This window comes from Lepeophtheirus salmonis, chromosome 12 (assembly GCF_016086655.4).
Source record: "Lepeophtheirus salmonis chromosome 12, UVic_Lsal_1.4, whole genome shotgun sequence".
NCBI lineage: Eukaryota > Metazoa > Arthropoda > Copepoda > Siphonostomatoida > Caligidae > Lepeophtheirus > Lepeophtheirus salmonis.
The window spans coordinates 7,463,599-7,485,396 of record NC_052142.2 but is presented as its reverse complement, the minus strand read 5'-3'; the positions used below and the strand labels follow the sequence as shown (position 1 = coordinate 7,485,396).

Genomic DNA, 21,798 nt, shown 5'->3' with positions numbered 1-21,798 from the left:
AAATATTTTTCGTTGTTATCTGAAATGTGCTTTGAATTTCCAACCCTCATAATTACCTATTAAAGAATACATAAACAACTTTGAAAAATAAAAAAATCCTGTTTGGGTTGCATCTACTAAAAGTATCGAATTCATTCTAAGCTATATTTTATACAACTCTATCTATTTTCATAACTGTATCCTTTTTGACAATTTCCTATTTTATTTTAAAAATCATTACTTGATTTTCGATCCACAAAATTTGAATGATGATAAAACGAGAAAAAACATATTTGCAAGTATATTTCTTCATAAATTTGACGAAATTTGAATGCCCATGACGGAAAGTGGGATATTACATGCAAAAAAAACATTTACAATTGTCTATATCCCTATTTCTCCTGTTACATCGGGATATTGCATGTCTAGAGATCGTTTTTTTTTGTTTTGCATATTATTTGCATATCTGCCACTTCTTTCCTAACCCTTTTATCCCAAACGAAACTATTATAATATGTCTATGAAGGGATGCATGCAGAGGGTGGGGAGGGGGGGGGGAGCTAAGGAGCTATAGTCTTCGCCAAAAAAATAGGAAGACTCTAGGCAAAAATTATAAGTTCCATTAGAAAATAATAAGATAGGAGGAGAAAATTATGTTTATACGACGGTAGCTAGTCATTTCAACACTATATTATTTTGAGCCTGCACCCTTAAAATAAAAAAAATAAATTAAATAAATTATCACATTGAATATTGATATGAATAAAATTGTCGTCTTGCGCTATGAACATCTTTTGACTCGCATTATTGTTAGGAATATGATAACATAAAAGTTGACAAAAAATTTATAGATTTGTCATATGTTGAGAGAACAACTGCTGAGCAAGTGCAGGATAAGATATATCAGATACTCGATGTACTGGGAGTGAAAAATGATATTAGGGGCCAGGCATATGATACTACTAATAACATGGCATCTAACATCAATGGTCTTCAACGAAATAACAAGATAGATGTTCCAAGAACACTATACTCGAAATTTAATGGTCAAAAAATTAATTTGATTATTGAAAATGGCAGCAAGGTGAAGCAAATTATAACAAAACAGCCTTTTTTTTAAATTATTATCTTAAGGACTATAGATATTTACAAAAGTAACTGGCATGCTGTCTGAAAATAAGAATATTGTGAAGAAATTGATTGGACTCTGTCGGACAGGATGGTGCCACAGATTTGATGAGATTGAAAAATTTATCTGGCTTTTCAAAAATCAATAATGTATTGGATGACCTTAGAAAGATGAGAAGTGAAATATGAAATATTTGATTCGTGGTATTAGGACATTCTTCAGTTCTGTGATAGAGTTGGAGGAGACAAATATGTACCAAAAAGGAATGTATGACCAACACTCCTGCTTCAATTACAAAAGAATACGTCAAAAGGACAATTTTATTCTATTTTTCGATAATGTCATTTCAGAAATGAATAGAAAGTTGTCCAATCCATCAAATTATGTCAAATTGAGTTTTTTGAAATTTTACCCAACTTATCACCAAAAGAAACTACAAATCTTATACAAAAGTTGGGTACCTAGAAAGAAGACTTGCTGAGATTCGAAAGTTTGGAAGTGGGCATAAGTTATGGAAAAGGTACAGTAGGAAAGTTCAATCGATAAGCCTCTTATCTGCCCCAAACATGTCTGATTGGGATACATTTCTGAATATTTGCTCTTGTAATATTGCCTGCATCCTACAAGTTACAACCTTTGATACAGAAAGGAGCTCTTCTGGTCTTATGAGGATCATTACTGCAATGAAATCGACAATGAAGGACTCCACACAGACAGCACTTTCCCTGATGAACTTTAATAAAAGTATTAAGATAGTAAAAGAAGAAGTTGTGAATATATTTTGCAGCCTAAATGACTTTTTTCTAGCCTTTTTGGAAATTTTAACAAATTTGTATGAAAAAGTATGTAAAATACCGTTGTTTTTCTGTTCTTCTTTCCTTCCAAATAGGAGGTTGAGTCTTTGAGTTTAATTGATTTATTAAGTATTGTTGAAGTGTAGACCCTGCAGGCCCACAAAAAATTCATTTTTTTTTGTTCTCAAGATTAGGCTCGATTTATAATTTCTTTTTTTATCCTTGCTAAAAAAAAACAAGCAAAAAAAATAACAAGTATCCCTGCTATATTGTTCTAGATCGGGAATGTTCAACTCATGGCCTGCGGGCTGCAATGCGGCCCACTAATCATTCTTTCTTCAAGTAGTATTTTTTTAGCAAAAGAAGTGGAACACGCATAATACATACTAACATTGAAAATTATTTCCCAAATAAAGGAATTTTTAAAAAAATTTGACTTGTGGAAAAAAATTTAATGCGAAAACATAAAATTTCATTTTTGTAAGGATTTGTTTGCGGTAAACGGCCTAGAACAAAGTTGTCACAATGGACTTTGGCAGTTTGGCCTTGTAAAAATATACTTGATTTAAATTATAAATCAATATGTATTTAATAGTTATGCTTTATGAAGCCATTTCTCATAAAATTTAACTTAAGAAAGCTATGCAGCCACTTAAAATTTTTCAATTGTTAATACAGCCCAATATGTTAAAAGGTTGGATATCCCTGTTCTAAACTGTTTACAATGTTTGACTTATTATTCAACAATTAATTTACATGATTTGAATATAATTAAATGCACAAAATAAATAAAGCTATTTCCAATACATTAAATGTCTTGATAGAAGAAATATAAATTTAAATTTCTTCGTCATTTGGTAAGTTATGTTTCTCATAATTTTGTAGGTTTATCATTAATAATATTAATTTACAATACATTATTTTAAGTTATAATCAATTTGATAATACTTTTCCACAATTTTTTTTTTTAATAATCCAATATAATAGATGGTAGAAGTATATTACACGGTATACATCAAAAATTTATTGTGTCAATGTACCATAATGCCAAAAATAATTCATTATTTTAAATCTTATTCATAGAAAGAAATTGGACTGGAACCCGATCAGGTCGAAGGTATGTTTGAATTGTTGATAACTTCTTAAATTAACATAAATTCATTTATTTTGTACAGTTCTTATGAAGTGTTTCAATGGATTTTGCCAGGAGGGAGTTGTGCAAGCGGAAACAGTAGGCGAAATTCTACAAATGATGGGACTTCGCGTTAAACAACAAGCATTACAGGCTATAATTGAGGAAGTTGATGAGGATGGTAAATTTTGATACATTATGTTGAATAAATATATATAAATACTTCCTATTAGGTAATAAAGTTCTAAGTTTATGTGACATGTATTAATTTCTAGAAAGTACTGTTTTAGTTTTACTACACATTAACGATCTAGCATTGAATTGAATTTAGGGTTAACATATCCATGAAATGTTGGCATGTTTTCATGGTTACATTGTTTTCTTCTTCTGCTTATCCTTTGAATATTTAAGAATAGTTTAAGTGAATTAATCATAGAGAACAAATATATAGAGGCGATAACACTGGAAATTTTTGGAAATAAATTTCAACTGGTCACAAAAATGGGCCTAGGAGAACGTCAGCTGTTGATTCTTATACTATTTAGTTAGTATTTATTATTTACCATTTCCATTTTTATAGCAGCTGAACTTTCTTTTATCGAGCAGGATGTTCAAAAAGACGTCTGCCACGCTATGTCAAACTGCCATCAAAAATATATTGTTGCCTTTATATATTTCTTTCTCTATGGAATTCATTTAGAGTCGTGACTACAAGAAAAAAGGGTTACTCGGTTACTTCTTCAAATAATAAACATTATTATTCAAAGAGCCTCTTTATTTTTAATAGGAAAATGGTATTGATTTGAAGATTATTATATACAAAGTTTTTGGAAATAAGGTGTCCATTCCCAAACAAGTTGTTTACTTGTACATATATCATAGATGGGGAAACTTATTTTTTTCAAAAGTAACAGTCAAACCGCATGTGACCTTATCAAGGGAATAAAATCAAATCTGTATAAGATCAACTTTGTGTCAGAAGCCATTTTGTTAATCCACTAGCAATTTTTCATATGAGTAGCAATAATATAAATTCTTCTAATAAGATCAACTTTTACTATTATAAGAGATAACATTCAGAAATATATCAATAAAAAAATATTTGTGGCCTAATTTTCCTTTGCTATGTGTACTAATATCGATTGATGTTGGGGCATTTTGTTATTTTTGTCTCAAAACTGCTTGTTTATCAGAGTGGGATGAACAAAAATGAATTTTGATTTCAATTTTTGAAAATCAGACAAGCTTGATACAATAATTATATTTAAATAAAAGTGAAGTAAATATGTTTTTATATAGGATCGGGAGAACTAGAATTTGAAGAATTTTGCATATTAGCTGCCAGATTTCTAATTGAAGAAGACGAAGAACAAATGAGAAAAGAACTTAAAGAAGCATTCAGATTTTACGATAAAGAAGGTATTATCCACTCACTAACCAATATTAAACTAATAACCAATTATTATTAAGACATTGCATTGGGTACCAGGTAATTTTATCGTCCTCCTTTTATCACGGTCATCTCATCCCTTCTAATTTCTTTCACTGTATATTTCATCTCCAAATTAAAAATTCATAAAGTTGCCATGCTATGCTCAAGTGGAGATGTCCTTGCTTTTCTACATATTACGGTATGAATATTCACGACTAGCTTTTTGAAATAATAAAAGACCCTATATTTATTATTTCACACGGCGTTACCTCACTAACACAAAAATACCCTATGTATTTTTTTTTGTCAGCTGTTGATTGCCTCATCTTGCTTGATACGTTATGGTTATTTCATAACGTATTCGTTTTGACAAATAAATAAAGTAATAAGTTATTCTATACTTATGCTACGTTTCTAAAAGGATATGAATCCGATTTTTTTGTTGATCCCTTGTCATGTAGATAGTATATATGTTGCCCATTTTATTATTTCTATTAAGAATTTTTGGCTATCATACACAAATACAAATGTATGACTACTCTTTTAATCAAATATTACTCCGTAAAATTTTAATACCGTATCGAATAAAATACTCTGTAGATTTTAATGATACATAATTCATTTTAAAAATAATGAAGAAATGATATGACAGTGATAGTCTAGGAATACATAAGATATAAATGACAGTTGGTATGATTGACTTATTAGCAAACTAACAGATGATTTCGGGCCTTTTTTCTGTTTCTTTTTAGAGGAAAGCTTATGTAATGCAATAAAAATAACGAGTTGTTCAATCAATTATTTTCCTTTTATTTGTTTTTAAGAGTTGACTCTTGTATGAATTAAAGCAGCTGACTCTACGTATTATGAACTCAAAAAGGGTATTAAATTAATTTTTATTTTACATTAAATTATATAAATCATGGACTTCAATTCAAAACATATTGTATTTAATATCCATACTAAATAAATATTTATTTTATTAATATTATTTGTTTGTTTTCAACTTTCTGTCTGCTTAAAAAAAATAATGGACAGGCTTAAGTTTCCCGTGGAAAATGGAATATCAGTTATTAAAGGTATTTCACATTTTTGGAATGCAACACATAAGTAATTCCTTTTCTGAAGATAAAATTCTTTTCTGAAAATTAAATCCTTTTCTTAAGATTAAATCTTCTTAACTTACTCAACCTTTTGTTAATCAAGGACCACAAATGAATTATGTTATCTGCATTAATTCCATCTTTATCCCACTCTAGGGCCAGAATATTAATTCTGGTATATAAACTGAGGGTATTTATATTGATATCTGGTTTTTTTTGTTCAGCTCCAGGCCAAATATCTTCCTAAACTTGAAAAAGAAATGCAACAGCAGCCCAAGATACCTTGTATAGTTAATGCCTTATTGTTTGCATATAAATCCAGAATATTACAGGAAACCAAGAACTTCACTCCAAATCTACTATATTTTATTACTCTATCCAGCTCTAAACTCTCAATGGCGGCTATAAGCAGAAGAAAAGTAGATGGGCAGCCTTTTCTATAGTTCTTATTCAATAAGATTATATTACTTGTTACCCCATTCAATTGATGAATTACTTTTGAACTAAAGTGCACACACTGGATTTTTTTTTTTTTTTTTTTGAACAAGATCCTTTTAAAAACATGAATAATACAATTATGGAAAATACAATTAAAAGCTTTTTGGAAGTAGTCCCTTATGATCAAAATTTTCCTTACTTTGACAAAATCGATGACTGCTTGCATATTTTGCAAAATATCTGAAATCGTCGTTTACTTTAAAAACGCTCTACACACCATTCCGATCATTTTATTCCATATCAGCTGCATTTCTTATACCAAAGTATCAAATAAAATATTATACATTTCAATAAGAATTATTATTGATCTCCAGTTATTAGAATTAGGGTTGTTAACTTTTTATAGCAATTTTGTGTACAACACCATTGGTTAAGGATTTAGGCATTTTACCAAGCTTCTCTATATATTTTCCTATGTGCAGCAGATAAGTTGCAATTTCATGGAAGTAAAAAAAATTCCAAAAATACGAACTGGATCTAGTGATGTTTTATCTATGATTATTTGATAATATAGGACACTGTTTTTTTTTTTTGGGAGGGGGGAAACTTTAGTCTCAGAAGAAATCCTGAATTATCCCTTCAATGAAAAAAAAAATTACCTTTCAATATTTACAATTTCTTGAAACTTCTGTTAAAAATGATTCAAGATATCAACTGTACTTATGGTAATATCCTCTTCTAGTATGATTTGCTTAACAGTCTCGTTTTTATGCTTTATTGAAGACAACTTGATTTTTACATTTTTTTTTTCGTTTTTCACAATAGTTAGAAGTGTATGTCTGCGTAAATAATGTGCTTTCCCAAAGTGTTCTATCATTTTTTTTTAAAAGATCTCCTTATGATTCCTCAAGTATCCTAAAGTAGTTTGTTGAATAATGCTAGTTTAGATATACATTACTTGTCAAGATTAATGAAGATGGATAAATCTATTTTTAAAAAATCTTTTTATTCTTAGCCTGATTTTTTCGTCGTGATTAACTTTTTTTTTTATGGTAATTTAAAAAAAAAATCAGAATATCTTTGTCTACAATATTTGATAACATTTGAATGATGTATTAGGTCGGTTGAAAAGCTCACAGACTGACACCCTGATAGCGCTTGTAGAATTAAATCATATGATTTTTAGTCAATATCAATCTTCAGACTAGACTTCTACAAATTTGTTAGTTGTCTGAAATTTGGTTCCTGAGATATACCTTTATGAGTGAAGCCATTTTTTTTATTGTTAAAAAATAGGAATTTCGTATGTTAATGAATCATTTATTTTTGGTAACTTTTGAAATCAATACATTGTAGATAAACATTTTACAGGCTCTCCAATAGAAAAAACAACTTTTACAAATGGTTTACTAAATTGAAACGAGACAAAATAAGGGTCCAAAACAATGCAAGTATTTGATGCCCGAAAGAGAAATTTACCGGCGAAAAAATCAAAAAACTGCTTCCCCATCAACTGTATTCTTCAGATTTGGCCACAAGGGACTTTTTTCTGTTTCCAGACCTCGAATGAAAAAAAATCAGATACAGTGAATAGGTAATAGCCGAAAATGAGGCCTTTTTAGAGACTTAATAGAAACCGTATTATAAAAATAGCATCGGGAAGCTGTATGAACGCTATAATCGTATCTCCCTAAAAGGTAAATAAAAGGTTATATATAGAATAAAATCTTAAGCACTTACTCCCATATGAAATTTTTAGCAGTTGGCAGTTTGAAGAGTTTTATATATTTTCTGAAGATGTTTTCATAATTCTTTCATTTTTGAAGAGATAAAATTTAAGTATAAAGTAACCTCAGGTGAGTGAGCTCATGAAAGACCGAGAGTAACATTGAGTATTGGTTGGTTAGTAATTTTTCCAAAGAGGACTTATATAAACTTAGTGGTAGATTCGTAATCAAATATTTAAGGTCCAATTAAGGCTAAATCCATCCCTTTTTTAGAGTTTATCGTTGTGCACAATCATCAACGAACCCTCAGAGCCTTGAATTAAAGTCCGAGGACTTAATTATTAAAAACTATGGAACGGCTTCTTTGGTTAGTTTTTGAACAGGCATTCATGTTACATGGATCACTTTTTATATAATTCAAAAAGGAGAAACAAAAATCTCTTTTTTTCGCATCCAGGGCTCTAGGTATCACTCAGAGAGGTATTTAAGTCTTTTTTTGCTTTAATATAAAGAAGGAAGTCAACCGTTGGACTGAAGGATGTCTAGTTTGTCTAAAGAGTAATTCTTCAGTAAATCCAAGGCTTTTTGATCCAACACTTTTCTGTAACGGCATTCGTATCGATTAAGTGATACCAATATGTCTCTCAGATTTATTAATCTATTTTCATACTTTGTTAGATTAAGCTTCTTGATGGACAAAGACTTTCCAATCATTGTTACTAAACCTGAAACAGTTGTCAAAACATTATTCTTGGGATGGGTGTCAAGATTCAGTGTTCCAGTCTACATTTATTCCAATAGATGAACACAGTTTTCCAGAACTGTCTGGAAGGTTGTTTTTTTAAAAATTATGTTACTTCTTTTTAAGATTTTTTGGGTGAAACATTTCCTTGTAGGGGTTTAGTTTTCTTTAAAGTAATAAAAAAACCTTTCATTTTATTATAAACTCCTTAATTCAATTTCTCCTAATGCACTTCTTCTTAGAATATAAATCCCCATACAATGTTTCCATATCAATTTATTTTTTATGAAACTTTATTCTGAAAGTCATACAACATTAATATTACTCTGGGATAATGGTTGAGATTATGTAATATAAAGCAAGATGTAAGTTTGATATTTATCGTTGAATATATTCATGTTGATGGTCAACAAAAAAATATGTTTAAGTAAAAATCGAGTTTTTGAGAAATTCCCATTTTATTTATCTACTTTATAATTATTAATTATTTACCAGTTTATAAACATACTTGTCAATTTTAAGATTTATCTTCAAATTTTTGGGTTGCGATCAATAATTATATTTGTCAAAGGCTAGTGTAGAAATTGAATTGAAGGGACCCAGTGGTATCATGGGAAATATTTGGAAGCCTTATTTGAAAAATGTGGACTAAACCAGAAAAGTAAAAATAAAGCTAATACTTTCGTATATTTATATTTCACATTGTCAGTTAAACAAGTCAATAGTTAAAAGAACGTCTTACTCTTTAAGACAGAATACGAACTTCAAAAGGTTGGAATGAGTTTCTCCAATAAAAGCTTCCAAATAAAGAGTTTCATCGATGACCAATTTCTCTTAATTGTTAAATCAGGTCAATTAATTATTAAATTGTAGCATTGGCTTTGAAAATAGTTGACAAATAATAATAGTCAATACTTAATAACTTAGTATGAATCAAGTGATACAATAGAAAATAAAACCATAAATGCCATTACACCGTTTTTGTTCTTTTATTCTGGCCGAAAATTTTGAAACATTTATGTAAAATTTGCGACACCTCTCTAGAATTAATCCAAATAATTTATAAATAGAAATGGAACATGATGAATTGAAGAATTCTAATCCATCTCACACTCATTTTGGGAAAAAATCCTTCCAGCTTACTTTGGTTTTGATTCAACATATATGACATCTAAATTATCCAAATTTGTAAGTCTGTCGTGTTTGCTTAATAGTTGAGGTTTAGTTATAAAGTATTAAATCATAATATAATCCTATTTACTTATTTCTTTTTCTTTTTTACTCTTTGAATATTTATTAAAAAAAGTTAATTTCAAAAACCATACAAATTCATCCCGTTTACGAAATATTGTTGCCAGAAGTAGTGTCAATTAGGTAAATAAACAAAGTTAACAATAAAAAAAAAGATTAAAAAGTTGGATAGGAGAACTCTGAACGCTTTGTAGCTCAAGCTCTTTTTGAAATACCATATAAGCTGGAGAAAGAGTCTATAAGACGTCTAACTTCGATTTAAACAATTCATATATATTCTTTAAAAACCTGGAGATACAGTTTCATCTAACAAATTTCACATTAAATTGAATTTTATTATGTCCTAACTGGGTTTCTATAAAATGTAATAGCAAGAATAAATTAATCTTTGTTATCTCATATGATAACGAAAAACTATAGAATGTAATTGTTGCTCAGTTCGAAAAAAAAGAAGAGTATTGAAGACAGAGTGTCTTCCTAACAAACACCCCTATTGTTGGAAAATTCATGTTCTTCTTAACACTTCTTAATTTGCATCTCTCACATTTTGATGTTTGTTTGTAGTCGAAACAGCCAGTGCCGTATGTCAGAAAGATTTTTCGGTCCGCTTTACAAGGGTGAACGGTTGGTTTACAGTGGTGAACGTGGGATATTTAAACAGGGCAAATACTACAGCATAGATTAAATCTTGCAAGAATATCGTCCAATGGACTGTCTTACCATTATTTTCTTCAGGCAAACATTGGGAAAAATAAAATGAAAAACTCTTGACGGAAAGTCAATGCCGACCTATTCATAAAGGAAGGAGTATAATGTAGTATAAAAGGCACGGTGCAAGAATGAGAGAAATTTTTTGAACTATACAATTAAGTCAAACAATTTAAACCTCCTTAAATATTTTTTAAATAATAACGGATGAAGATAATGAACGAGATTATAATATACCATGAAACAGTTACATCGACAGAAAATAAATTATGTTCACAAGTCTTGATGTTCTTAACTCGCGTGTATACGTGGTGATGTGTTCGAAAAAAATGAAGAAAAAAATGCATGTGTTCTTTATCATGATTAGAAGAAGAAGTTGTTCCTCTCTTTCCTTGACGCAAAGGTGTCAATCAAACTGTCCATGTCTTCATGGAGCACCTTGTCCACCATCACCCTGTCCATGTGAGGGAGGAGAGCCTCTCCTGGTCCATGGTGGTCCTCATGTGGTTCTTGAGCCTTCTGAGACAGGAGAATGACCGCTCCGCTTCACAGCTGCTGATGGGCATTGAAGCCAGGATAACGATCACCTTGTATAGCTCCGGCATCAGGCGGAACACTCCCGAGCTTATTAACTCCGCAGCAATTTGTGACGAAACCGTGTCTTCTGTGTCAATATCTGCCTAGAGAAACATAAATTTTAAACATATAATGCAAAATGAAACATTATAATATTAACCTTGAATTGCTGGAAGATTGCATGGTCTGACTGGAGCTACTCGAGTTTAAGTCTGTAGTGCTTGGCAACACGCTCAATGACACAGGTCTCCACTTCACTGTCATTGACGATTGCAATGAGATCAATTGTGATATTTGTATCGTCGGTGGCAAATCTGCTATCAAGCTCTAATACAATCTTATTGATTGCAACATCGAAATGTGTTTCACAGAAGTAGGATTCAGTTGTTCCTTTCCACTTTATTCTCCTTGAAATCTTCGCCTCCTTGAATTCCAAATCAATTGAGTCCTCCTGGTCAAATACTGATTTTATCTCAGACGACTTCAACTCAGCAAGTTTCCAGATTGATTCAAAGATTTTCTCATTCTTAAGATCTTCAAGAGTTCTAATCACTAGGTTGATGTGTTTCTGGGCCTTTGTTAGGTCAACCTTTCTGCCTTGAAGTTCATCTGACAAGGTAGATGTGTGTCTGAGGAGTGTCTTCAACAGTTCAATGCCGAAAACAAATTCGTGACTAAAGATCCTGTTGAGCAGAGAAGTTTCTGTTGAACTCGACAATGTATCTTTATCTTTTCTCATTATTATGAGGGTCTTCATGATTCTGACCATCCCTAGAGATACAGTCTGTACAGCATAGTAGCGGAGACTCTAGCAGGTAGCAGACTGGTTCTTCAGGGGCATCACCTTGGCATGCTCCTCATATTTACTTGTTATCTTCACCGACTTGTAGATTGCTGACCTCTTTGGTGACCCTTCAATGAAGTTGTATAAAATTTGTACTGTCCCCATTGTATTTCTCAACAGGGTTATATCTGAGAGAAGATCCTTGACTACAAGATTGAGGAAATGGGCGTAGCAGTGGATGTAGACACACAGTGGGGCTGCTTCCTTCCACCTGGTGGCAAGACCCTTCTTGATGCCAGATATGTTGGAGGAACCGTCCACGGCCAGGGAGACAGTGCGGGCGGGGTTAAGGCCAAGATCCTTGACAGCTTCGTGAAGCTTCTCAAACAAATATTTGCCGTCAGTCTGGATAACTTTTACAAACTTGAGGAAGCTCTCTTTCTTGATGCCTTCACTCGTCAGATATCCCAGTGACAGACTGAACTGCTCTGTGTTTGACATATCTGATGTCTCATCAACAATCACAGAGAACCAGTAGTCATCATCGCCGGCACAAGTCTTGACATCTTCAATTATATTTTCCGTTACTTTGGATGCTATAATCTTTATCAGCTCATTTTGGATGTCAGGTGAAGTCCATTTGGCAAAATCTGATTCCGTCAACTTTTCTCTTGTTTTGGAATCGCCCCTAAAAGCCAATCCTTGCTTTGCAAGGAACCCAACAGTTGGGAAAAGATACCTCAAATAAGCTCGCTACTTCACGACTTCCTCAGCATGTTGAGACTGAACATCGAGATTAGGAAGTCTTATTCCATGAGAAATCCGTCCGCTGGGGTAATTTGATGAGTCGCCATTATTTTCTGTGTCTGCTGTAACTTTCTCTTCAGCAAAAACGGACTTTTCAGATTTTGGTTCAGGCAGCAAGGCCTCAACTGGAACAGGGTCATCGGGACAGGAGGAGGTAGTGACTGAGGATGAGGATGTAGCAGAGGAAGTTTTCTTAACAGCAAAGTTCAATGTTTTCTGCTTCTTATGATCAATTTTCACTTGATACTTGCAGTTGGGGTCATTCTTATGGAATTTAACTTTGTGATCATTAAAGTTGTCCTTCTGTATTTCCTTCTGACAGATAGAACAAATCACCAACTCTCTGTTAAAATGTGTTTTCCGCTTCCCGTGATACATTTCTGATAATTAATAAATTACTGCAACAATCCACTCTAAAAAGTACATAAGTATTATTTATGTCCCTTTTAAGCAGTAATAATTTAATTTATCTCGTATTCAATGAAACAAATTCCCACGCTCTTAAATATTTCAAGAGTACTCCATACGAAAAATGTTGTGTGCGTCTTTGTTTTTTATTTTTGGCTGTAAAGTACTTCACATTTAAAACCAGTAACGTTAAAAGTAATATCTAACTCAAATATCCACTCAATGTGAAGTACTTTAAATCCATACGAAAAATGTTGTGTGCATCTTTGTTTTTTATTTTTGGCTGTAAAGTACTCTTGAAATAATTGCAGTAATTTATTAATTATCAGAAATGTATCACGGGAAGCATAAAACGCATTTTATATTCAAAGTTTCAATCATTTATATTTATAAAATGACAAGCAATATTTGAAAAGAGATATTACGTTAAATTACAGGATTTGAATTCAAATTTCTGCAATGAATTGAGATACCCGAGAGTGTTAACTGTAGTTTAAAACCTTCGTTTTATCTATTTGACTTAATTTGGCCCCAATATTGTCTTAAAGATATAATTTATTAATTTACTCATTCTATAAATGTACCAGTGAATTTTGAATACTTTAAGTACAATTTGTGGTGCCTCCAAAGGATTAATCAGAATCATTTTTTCATTTAAATGAACTATAATTTGTTGGAAAATGTATTCCATGTTCAATTTTGAGAAAAATTATCTAGCTTCCTTTTGGGTGGACGTGCTACAAATATGTAATTTTATTACAATGAATCAGTACTATAATGAGTTGTTCATAAGTTACATATATATAATAGATTTTAATAATTAATTATGACTTAATTCATCTATATTTACATACCTATATGATTGGTGGACGGTTGAGTAAGGTTTTTTTTTTTTGGTCTGCTGAAGCGGACAAAACGCAATACTGACGTACGGTCCTGAATACAACTATGCATATTGGAGAAGAAAGACCACATCTCCATGCAAATTATTCGAGAATCATTCGATTTCACACCCGTATTAAACTTTTCAGTAAAATTCAGCCAAGAATGTTCTATAATTCTTTTTTTTTAATTTATAAAACTTTTTTCCACTTCTTTATTCGGTGTATGAATCTAAAACTAGAGCAAATTCCCCAATCCATAATTTCAGTTTATTTCGTCAGGTCTTTTGAAAGTGTTAATTGCTATAAATCTTGAACTTATATTTATAATTAATTTCAAAGTTATCAATATTCCTAACCTTAATCTAAACATCATTATATCCCTATTCGGTTCATTTACTTCTTTACTATAACACTTTTTTTAAAGTTATAGTTTTCATCGAATCTCCAAAGGAACGTTAGTATAAAAGAAAGAATAACCAAATCCATATCGGGCTTAAAGCTCAGCAAATTTCTTCTCCTATAAGCCCAAAATGCATATCAGCTTTATATACTGACAGTGGCTTAATTTTGACATGATTGCAAACACGATTGCCGACATTCTTTAATGGAGTGATGACGAACATTTCCCATCTGTAGTTCAAGCACAGATAAATTTTTCCTATGGCTTCTTGGACATTATTATCTCATTTTCAGAGAATACTAAGATATGAAATTTTTATTTTTCAAGATAGGAAGTCAATCTATGAGATGTCCTTTCGTTTCAATTAACAAAAAAAAAATACTTTCGATGAAACACACTATAAAGTAGTATGAATTTTATTTTAATTGCAATTTTTATTAATAGACTTCATTATTATCTTCCTTTATGATTCTGGACGGTTCAACTTGTCAAAAGTCAAAATATTTTCATAGTGCAAAAAGAAAATTGTATATGTATCAGTATTCAAGGTGATTTTTTTCCATAAATATATATCCCTATCGCCTTTTTTTGTTAGAGTTCCTTTATTACACATAAATTTAAATAATACCTGCCGGTATATGTAAAAGAAAACGAAAAATAACATTGTCGCCCAGAAATTTTGATGAATGTTTGGAAGGACATCAGCTAGGATATTAAGAAAAAAATATTTTTCGTCCAATTGTATGAAATTGAAGCAAGAGCATAATATTTGATGGCAAGTCAGTCAAGTTCTTCAGCTGTTGTACAAGCTCTCTATCAATCAAGTCAAATTATTCCTTGAAATGCAGTGAAGTATACAATATTCTGTCAGGTCCTCATCTGTGAGACTTCGACAGTATGTCAGCACTCCAAACTTCTCTCTCAACTTTGCCAATATGGAAAATCTTTGATGAATAGCTGATTTTGCATTATTAACAATTGCATTAAAAGATGTCTCTCTAGTTTTTCTTAGAGCATCAGGTATAGTCCTTTTAATAATTCATAAGAGAAGTGCTGCTTTGTGAGCCTCAATCCTTTTTTGGATATTTCCATTATATTTCAACAAATTTTCAAACAATGTTATACCCACTACGATGCAAATTTATAAAAAAATTATTTTAGAATTGGAATAACTCCAATGTTGATCATCAATTCTACTCTCTGTTCAACAAGGACCAACACTTTTAGCTCCCCAACAAATCCTAAGTGTTACTTTCGTCCTTTTTTAATTTTAATGTTCCTTTAATTAGTCCAGTGCAGATTGGAGTTGCATTATAGTATTATATTCAAACCATCTTAGCTAAAAATCGTTTTTGAAGTCCACATATATAGGATGTATGTATCCTTCTCTAGGAACGGCCGAGATGCAAACCTGTGCACATTGAGTTCAAAAGAATAATTTATCCAAGGTGCGATGTTTATTGAGCTATGTGTTTCCATTAACTCTCCTACTTTTTTAACCACCATCACCTTTGCCTACTTTTTCTTGATGTTATCTCTTCTAGAATAAAATAATAATGATAACTTGAAGAGGTGAATATTTACTAAATTGCAGTGAGCGTAAATTTAAAAAAAAAAGAGTATATTTTGGTAAAAGAAAAATATATATGATTCTATTCAACGTAGTAAACCTGACGATTTAAATAATGTTTTGCAGGAGATTGGCTTAACTGTCATGACGTTTCATAAGATCAACAACAATCCTCTGTGACAAGGGAGAAGGGAGGGAAGAAAATAAACAAGGACATTGTCAAGACTGACTCCGATGTCTATCCTCAATTCTACTCATACTCCAACAAGGAATTAATTTATAGCTTCGTAACAAGTCCTAATGATTACTTTCCGTATTTTATGAACCCACACGAATGTTCAATCAGGTTTTGAATATAATTGAATGTAGTAGAAAAAAAAGTTCACTACTCAAGAGTAGAATAATAATGACAATAGTTCAGGAAAAGAAAATTCATTCTTCAATTTTACCAATAAAAAAAACGGTCTAGCCAAAAAAATACACACGATATACATCATTGCTTATCAGTGATCGCCGTAGTACGCAAAACTAAAGTGTCCTTCACCTCCTTTATGTCAAGTTATCCTTTCACTTCTTAAATAGTCAAGCGAGAAATATTATTAACTTTAAAATGAATATTAATTTTTATCAGTTATAAGTGTTAATGTTTTTAGAGTACTTGCTTTCCATTGATTTTTTATATATAAGAAGAAACCTTTCGATATTATCTGTCTGAAATTGTTTTAAACTAGACAGTATATTTGTAAATAGCTTTATTGAAGAATAAAATACTCGATAGGGATATTTTAAAAAATGTAACAGATGTTTTATTACTTACGTAATATAACAAAATGATAGTCACTTTAATATTTCTCCTTAATAAGCACAAATTTAAATTCATTTAATGGCAATCAAAAATCGGATGAATATACTGAAATATAATTAATCTTATTAAAAAATATATATGCAACAATAAATAATGTATAGAGTGATTTAACAAAGTTGTCAAAGTAAATAAGAGGTACTTTGATAAATTATTATTTTATGGTACAAGGTTCAAAACATAAATATTCTAAGATTTCATTTTTGAATATTGTTTTGATCAGTAATTTATTTAAAATTATTTACAAATTGGTTTTATACTTTACTATATGCATTCTTTTCATATTTACATACTCATAAATAATCTCAAGGAGTTGGATACCTAACGATCGAAACACTAAAAGGCATTTTGTTAGAATTGGAACCAAAATTAACGGATGAGCAATTAATGGAAATTGTAGAAGAAGTTGATGAGGATGGATCAGGAACAATTGACTTTGATGGTAATAAATATTTTTAAATGTAAATAAACTAACTTTCATTTATTTTAGAATTCATGGGTATGATGATGGGTTGAAGAAAAAGGAGAACATTTGTGTGAAAAAATAAACAAATTTATTTTTTGCTATTTATATATTTGTTAATAAGAGGAATATTTTATTACTACCTGACATAGTAATTACTTAGTTGAATTCAATTCCATTCTGACCGAAAGCAAATAAAGTTATGAATTTAGAAGAACAGATACAAAATTTCTTTTTTTTTTGTATTGTAGGCGACATGCTATTTTCAAAAAAATATAGTAAAAACTTATTTCTGTATATTTGAAGAACATTAAAAAAAAACAAAAAAAACTATATATATACATATAATTTAAATTATTGTGTCATTTTTTTTAAATCATTATTTTTCACGGTTGGCTGACAATTGTTATTCAAAAAAATTTATAATTGGATGATGGTTGTAATTTATTATCGATATAAGTTTTTCTTTGTAATCTCGCTTTTCTCGTAAAGACGGAGGTAATATGAAAAGTGGTTGGACCCTAACAAAATATAATCAACATATAAATGATTATTCAAAACAATGTATATATACCTTTTTGTCAATCTTATGATTTTGGTATTTTCTTTTTTTCTCAATAAATCGTTCGATAGTATAAATGGACGAGAATTTGAAGTCTTTTTATTCTTTATACCTAGAGGCTAAAAAAATATTATTTCCTATCTTAAAAAAAAACGAAGGAAATCAGAAGAGGTTACCCCATTACTATTAGATATTCAAAAATAAGTGGTAGGTCACATTGAGTTTAAGTTTGACAAAAAAATTGTTTACTTTTTATTTTTTTAATGTTAGGCCAAGTTTAGCAAAGAAAAATTCAAAGATTTCATTATTATGCGTGTAAAAACTTTAAAATTTTGATCTTTCAACCAAATAACAGGGGAATAATCTTTATCAAACATTACATTGTCCGTAGTTTCATTTCAAGACTCTATGGTTGCAATGACATACGCAATTATTCATGTGAATTTTATTCATTATTATTTAATCATTAACAATAAATAAAAAAAGAATTACTGTTTCATTTTTTATAAAACTAACATAGTTTTTTAAATGAATTTGGAATGTGGTTCATCCCAATTTAATCGTGATTTCTTATGAAAAAATGATCTTGTGGTTCAATCTTTTAATTCAGTTAATGTATAATAGTACCATAACGTTTTGAATGTCCCAAAAGATTCTAACGTTATTCAGAGTCTCATAGTTACAATCAAAGAAAAAACTATCCACATTTTCGATAGAACGTCTTTGTCCCACAATATGAAGTTGTTTCTGCTGTGGGTTCTTCAACGTACGCTACAGTTGATACTTCTGTATAATTTATATTTAAACGATTTTTTTTTTCTTTAAGAATCTGTCACAACTGTCCTCGTTTATCGATTTTTTACGGCTTGTCGAATAACCGATCTGTAGCATAATCTAGATAGTATCGTACTATATTTGGTTCTCCTTCTAATTGAATGCCACATATGTTGGAATGCTTTCCAGATTATCATAAATTCAATTGATGGTGTATATACTGGGGAATATTTTCATGGAGCGGTTAGAAATTAAGAATATCTAAATTAAGCTAATAATTTAGTAACTATAATTATATATATAGTATATGAGTAAAACAAACTTTAATAAATGATATAAGTAGTTCAGAAAGATTTAATCATATTCCAGAAAAAAAAGTGAAAAGTGAACATAAATATAGTAATATCAAATAGAACATAAGATGAAGATTAATGTATTAAGTCAAGATCCTCAAAAGTGATAATTTTTCCAAATAATTCGAAAGAGTTTAAATCCTTCTCCTCTCCTCCAGATCTAGCTTTCAGATATATAAAGTGTCATCAACAGAGTATAGATGAATAATGTGTTTCTGATGCTCAAATAAAAACAACAATCCACTATATTTACTCTTAATTGATAACACAGGGGAACAATTATAGAGTCAAAATTTCTACAAATGAAATGAAGCCAAAAACATAATTGATCTTTGAGTGCAGAATCAAAAATTGGTCCCAGTTTTTATTTGAATCATCAGGATTTAAAAAAATTTGAGATTATAGTAATTTGGGATTATTATCGTTCAGAGTCATTTTTTACCATGAAGAGAATTACCAAATTGAAGTAAGATGAATAAAACTGATTTAAAAATGTTTTTATGATTTAAAAAAGGTTTTTATTGATTCTCTATCTTTTTCATGAACTCCAATTATTTCTGTTTCTAAGCTGAAAAATACACTCCTATTTAGAACCTCATAATTTATAATGGTAAGAAATATTATAGCTTATATTATAGGAAAATATTTTGTATTTTAATTTAAAATGATATCATTAAAAATACGCTATAAAAGGATTTTTGTTCGATTTTATTTCTGTCAGTGTTAGTTTTATAATACTAGTGTAAAACATTATATAATCCTATTTACTTATTCATCTTTCTTTTTTACTCTTTGAATATTTATTAAAAAAATTAATTTCAAAAACCATAAAAATTCATCCCGTTTACAAAATATTGTTGCCAGAGGTAGTGTCAATTAGGTGAATAAACAAAGTTAACAATAAAAAAAAGAGTAAAAAGTCTGGATAGCTTTGTAGCTCAAGCTCTTTTTGAAATACCATATAAGCTAGAGAAAGAGTCTATAAGACGCCTAACTTCGATTTAAACAACTCATATATATTCTTTAAAAACCTGGAGATACAGTTTCATCTAACAAATGTCACTTTATATTGAATTTTATTATGTCCTAACTGGGTTTCTACAAAATGTAATAGCAAGAATAAATTAATCTTTGTTATCTCATATGATAACGAAAAATTATAGAATGTCATTGTTGCTCAGTTCGAAAAAAAAGAAGAGTATTGAAGACAGAGTGTCTTCCTAACAAACACCTCTATTGTTGGGAAAATTCATGTTCTTCTTAACACTTCTTAATTTGCATCTCTCACATTTCGATGTTTGTTTGTAGTCTATACAACTATGCATATTGGAGAAGAAAGACCACATCTCCATGAAAATTATTCGAGAATCATTCGATTTCACACCAGTATTAAACTTTTCAGTAAAATTCAGCCAATAATGTTCTATAATTCTTTTTTTTTTAATTTATAAAACTTTTTTCCACTTCTTTATTCGCTGTATGAATCTAAAACTTGAGCAAATTCCCCAATCCATAATTTCAGTTTATTTCGTAAGGTCTTTTGAAAGTGTTAATTGCTATGAATCTTGAACTTATATTTATAATTAATTTCAAAGTTATCAATATTCCTAACCTTAATCTAAACATCATTATATCCCTATTCGGTTCATTTACTTCTTCACTATAACACTTTTTTAAAAGTTATAGTTTTAATCGAATCTCCAAAGGAACATTAGTATAAAAGAAAGAATAACCAAATCCATATCGGGCTTAAAGCTCAGCAAATTTCTTCTCCTATAAGCCCAAAATGCATATCAGCTTTATATACTGACAGTGGCTTAATTTTGACATGATTGCAAACACGATTGCCGACATTCTTTAATAGAGTGATGACGAACATTTCCCATCTGTAGTTCAAGCACAGATAAATTTTTCCTATGGCTTCTTGGACATTATTATCTCTTTTCAGAGAATACTAAGATACGAAATTTTTATTTTTCAAGATAGGAAGTCAATCTATGGGATGTCCTTTCGTTTCAATTAACAAAAAAAAAATACTTTCGATGAAACACACTATAAAGTAGTATGAATTTTATTTTAATTGCAATTTTTATTAATAGACTTCATTATTATCTTCCTCTATGATTCTGGACTATTCAACTTGTCAAAAGTCAAAATATTTTCATAGTGCAAAAAGAAAATTGTATATGTATCAGTATTCAAGGTGATTTTTTTCCCTAAATATATATCCCTATCGCCTTTTTTTGTTAGAGTTCCTTTATTACACATAAATTTAAATAATACCTGCCGGTATGTGCAAAAAAACGAAAACGAAAAATAACATTGTCGCCCAGAAATTTTGATGAATGTTTGGAAGGACATCAGCTAGGATATTAAGAAAAAAATATTTTTCGTCCAATTGTATGAAATTGAAGCAAAAGCATAATATTTGATGGCAAGTCAGTCAAGTTCTTCAGCTGTTGTACATGCTCTCTATCAATCAAGTCAAATTATTCCTTGAAATGCAGTGTAGTATACAATATTCTGTCAGGTCCTCATCTGTGAGACTTCGACAGTATGTCAGCACTCCAAACTTCTCTCTCAACTTTGCCAATATGGAAAATCTTTGACGAATAGCTGATTTTGCATTATTAACAAATACATTAAAAGATGTCTCTCTAGTTTTCCTTAGAGCATCAGGTATAGTCCTTCTAATAATTCATAAGAGAAGTGCTGCATTGTGAGCCTCAATCCTTTTTTGGATATTTCCATTATATTTCAACAAATTTTCAAACAATGTTATACCCACTACGATGCAAATTAATTAAAAAAAACATTTTAGAATCTGCCAACCGGTTAGGAAGATATAGTCTTATTTCAAATCTTAATCACTAAGTGGCGTTCCCTTATTGGAAAACCTTAATTATTGATTTTAGAAGTC

At 30.2% G+C, this 21,798-nt stretch overlaps 2 protein-coding genes and 1 long non-coding RNA gene across 15 annotated transcripts in view; 2 read left to right on the top strand and 1 right to left on the bottom strand.

Annotated features, from left to right (window-relative positions):
• LOC121126657 (troponin C) overlaps positions 1-17,838 on the top strand; it is a 56,332-nt gene extending 38,494 nt beyond the window's left edge. Inside the window, exons 2-6 of one of the 2 annotated variants that reach the window (XM_040721967.2) lie at positions 2,986-3,019; positions 3,078-3,215; positions 4,334-4,453; positions 17,037-17,168; positions 17,217-17,838. In XM_040721967.2, coding sequence (XP_040577901.1) covers positions 2,986-3,019; positions 3,078-3,215; positions 4,334-4,453; positions 17,037-17,168; positions 17,217-17,242 — 450 coding nt within the window. In that variant the 3' untranslated portion in view covers positions 17,243-17,838. The remainder of the gene's footprint in view (positions 1-2,985; positions 3,020-3,077; positions 3,216-4,333; positions 4,454-17,036; positions 17,169-17,216) is intronic. The other variant, XM_071892198.1, reaches the window with a different exon arrangement.
• LOC121126659 (neurotrophin 1-like) overlaps positions 1-21,798 on the bottom strand; it is a 58,053-nt gene that overhangs the window by 20,556 nt on the left and 15,699 nt on the right. For 2 of the 12 annotated variants that reach the window (XR_011782775.1, XM_071892194.1), the window contains exons 7-8: positions 17,764-17,870; positions 17,449-17,710 (exon numbers count right to left, since the gene is read on the bottom strand). The exons of 6 other annotated variants lie outside the window; for them this stretch is intronic. Coding sequence is in view for 1 of the 6 variants with exons in the window: in XM_071892194.1 (XP_071748295.1) it covers positions 17,596-17,710; positions 17,764-17,870 (222 nt within the window). In the remaining 5 variants the exon portion in view is untranslated. Of the gene's footprint in view, positions 1-17,448; positions 17,711-17,763; positions 17,893-21,798 lie in introns of those variants that run through there. 4 more of the 12 variants (XR_011782773.1, XR_011782774.1, XR_011782777.1 and 1 more) reach the window with 4 other exon arrangements.
• LOC139906815 (uncharacterized) lies at positions 7,634-16,295 on the top strand. The gene is made up of 2 exons (XR_011782795.1): positions 7,634-7,704; positions 15,991-16,295. It is a non-coding gene; the product is annotated as an uncharacterized lncRNA (long non-coding RNA).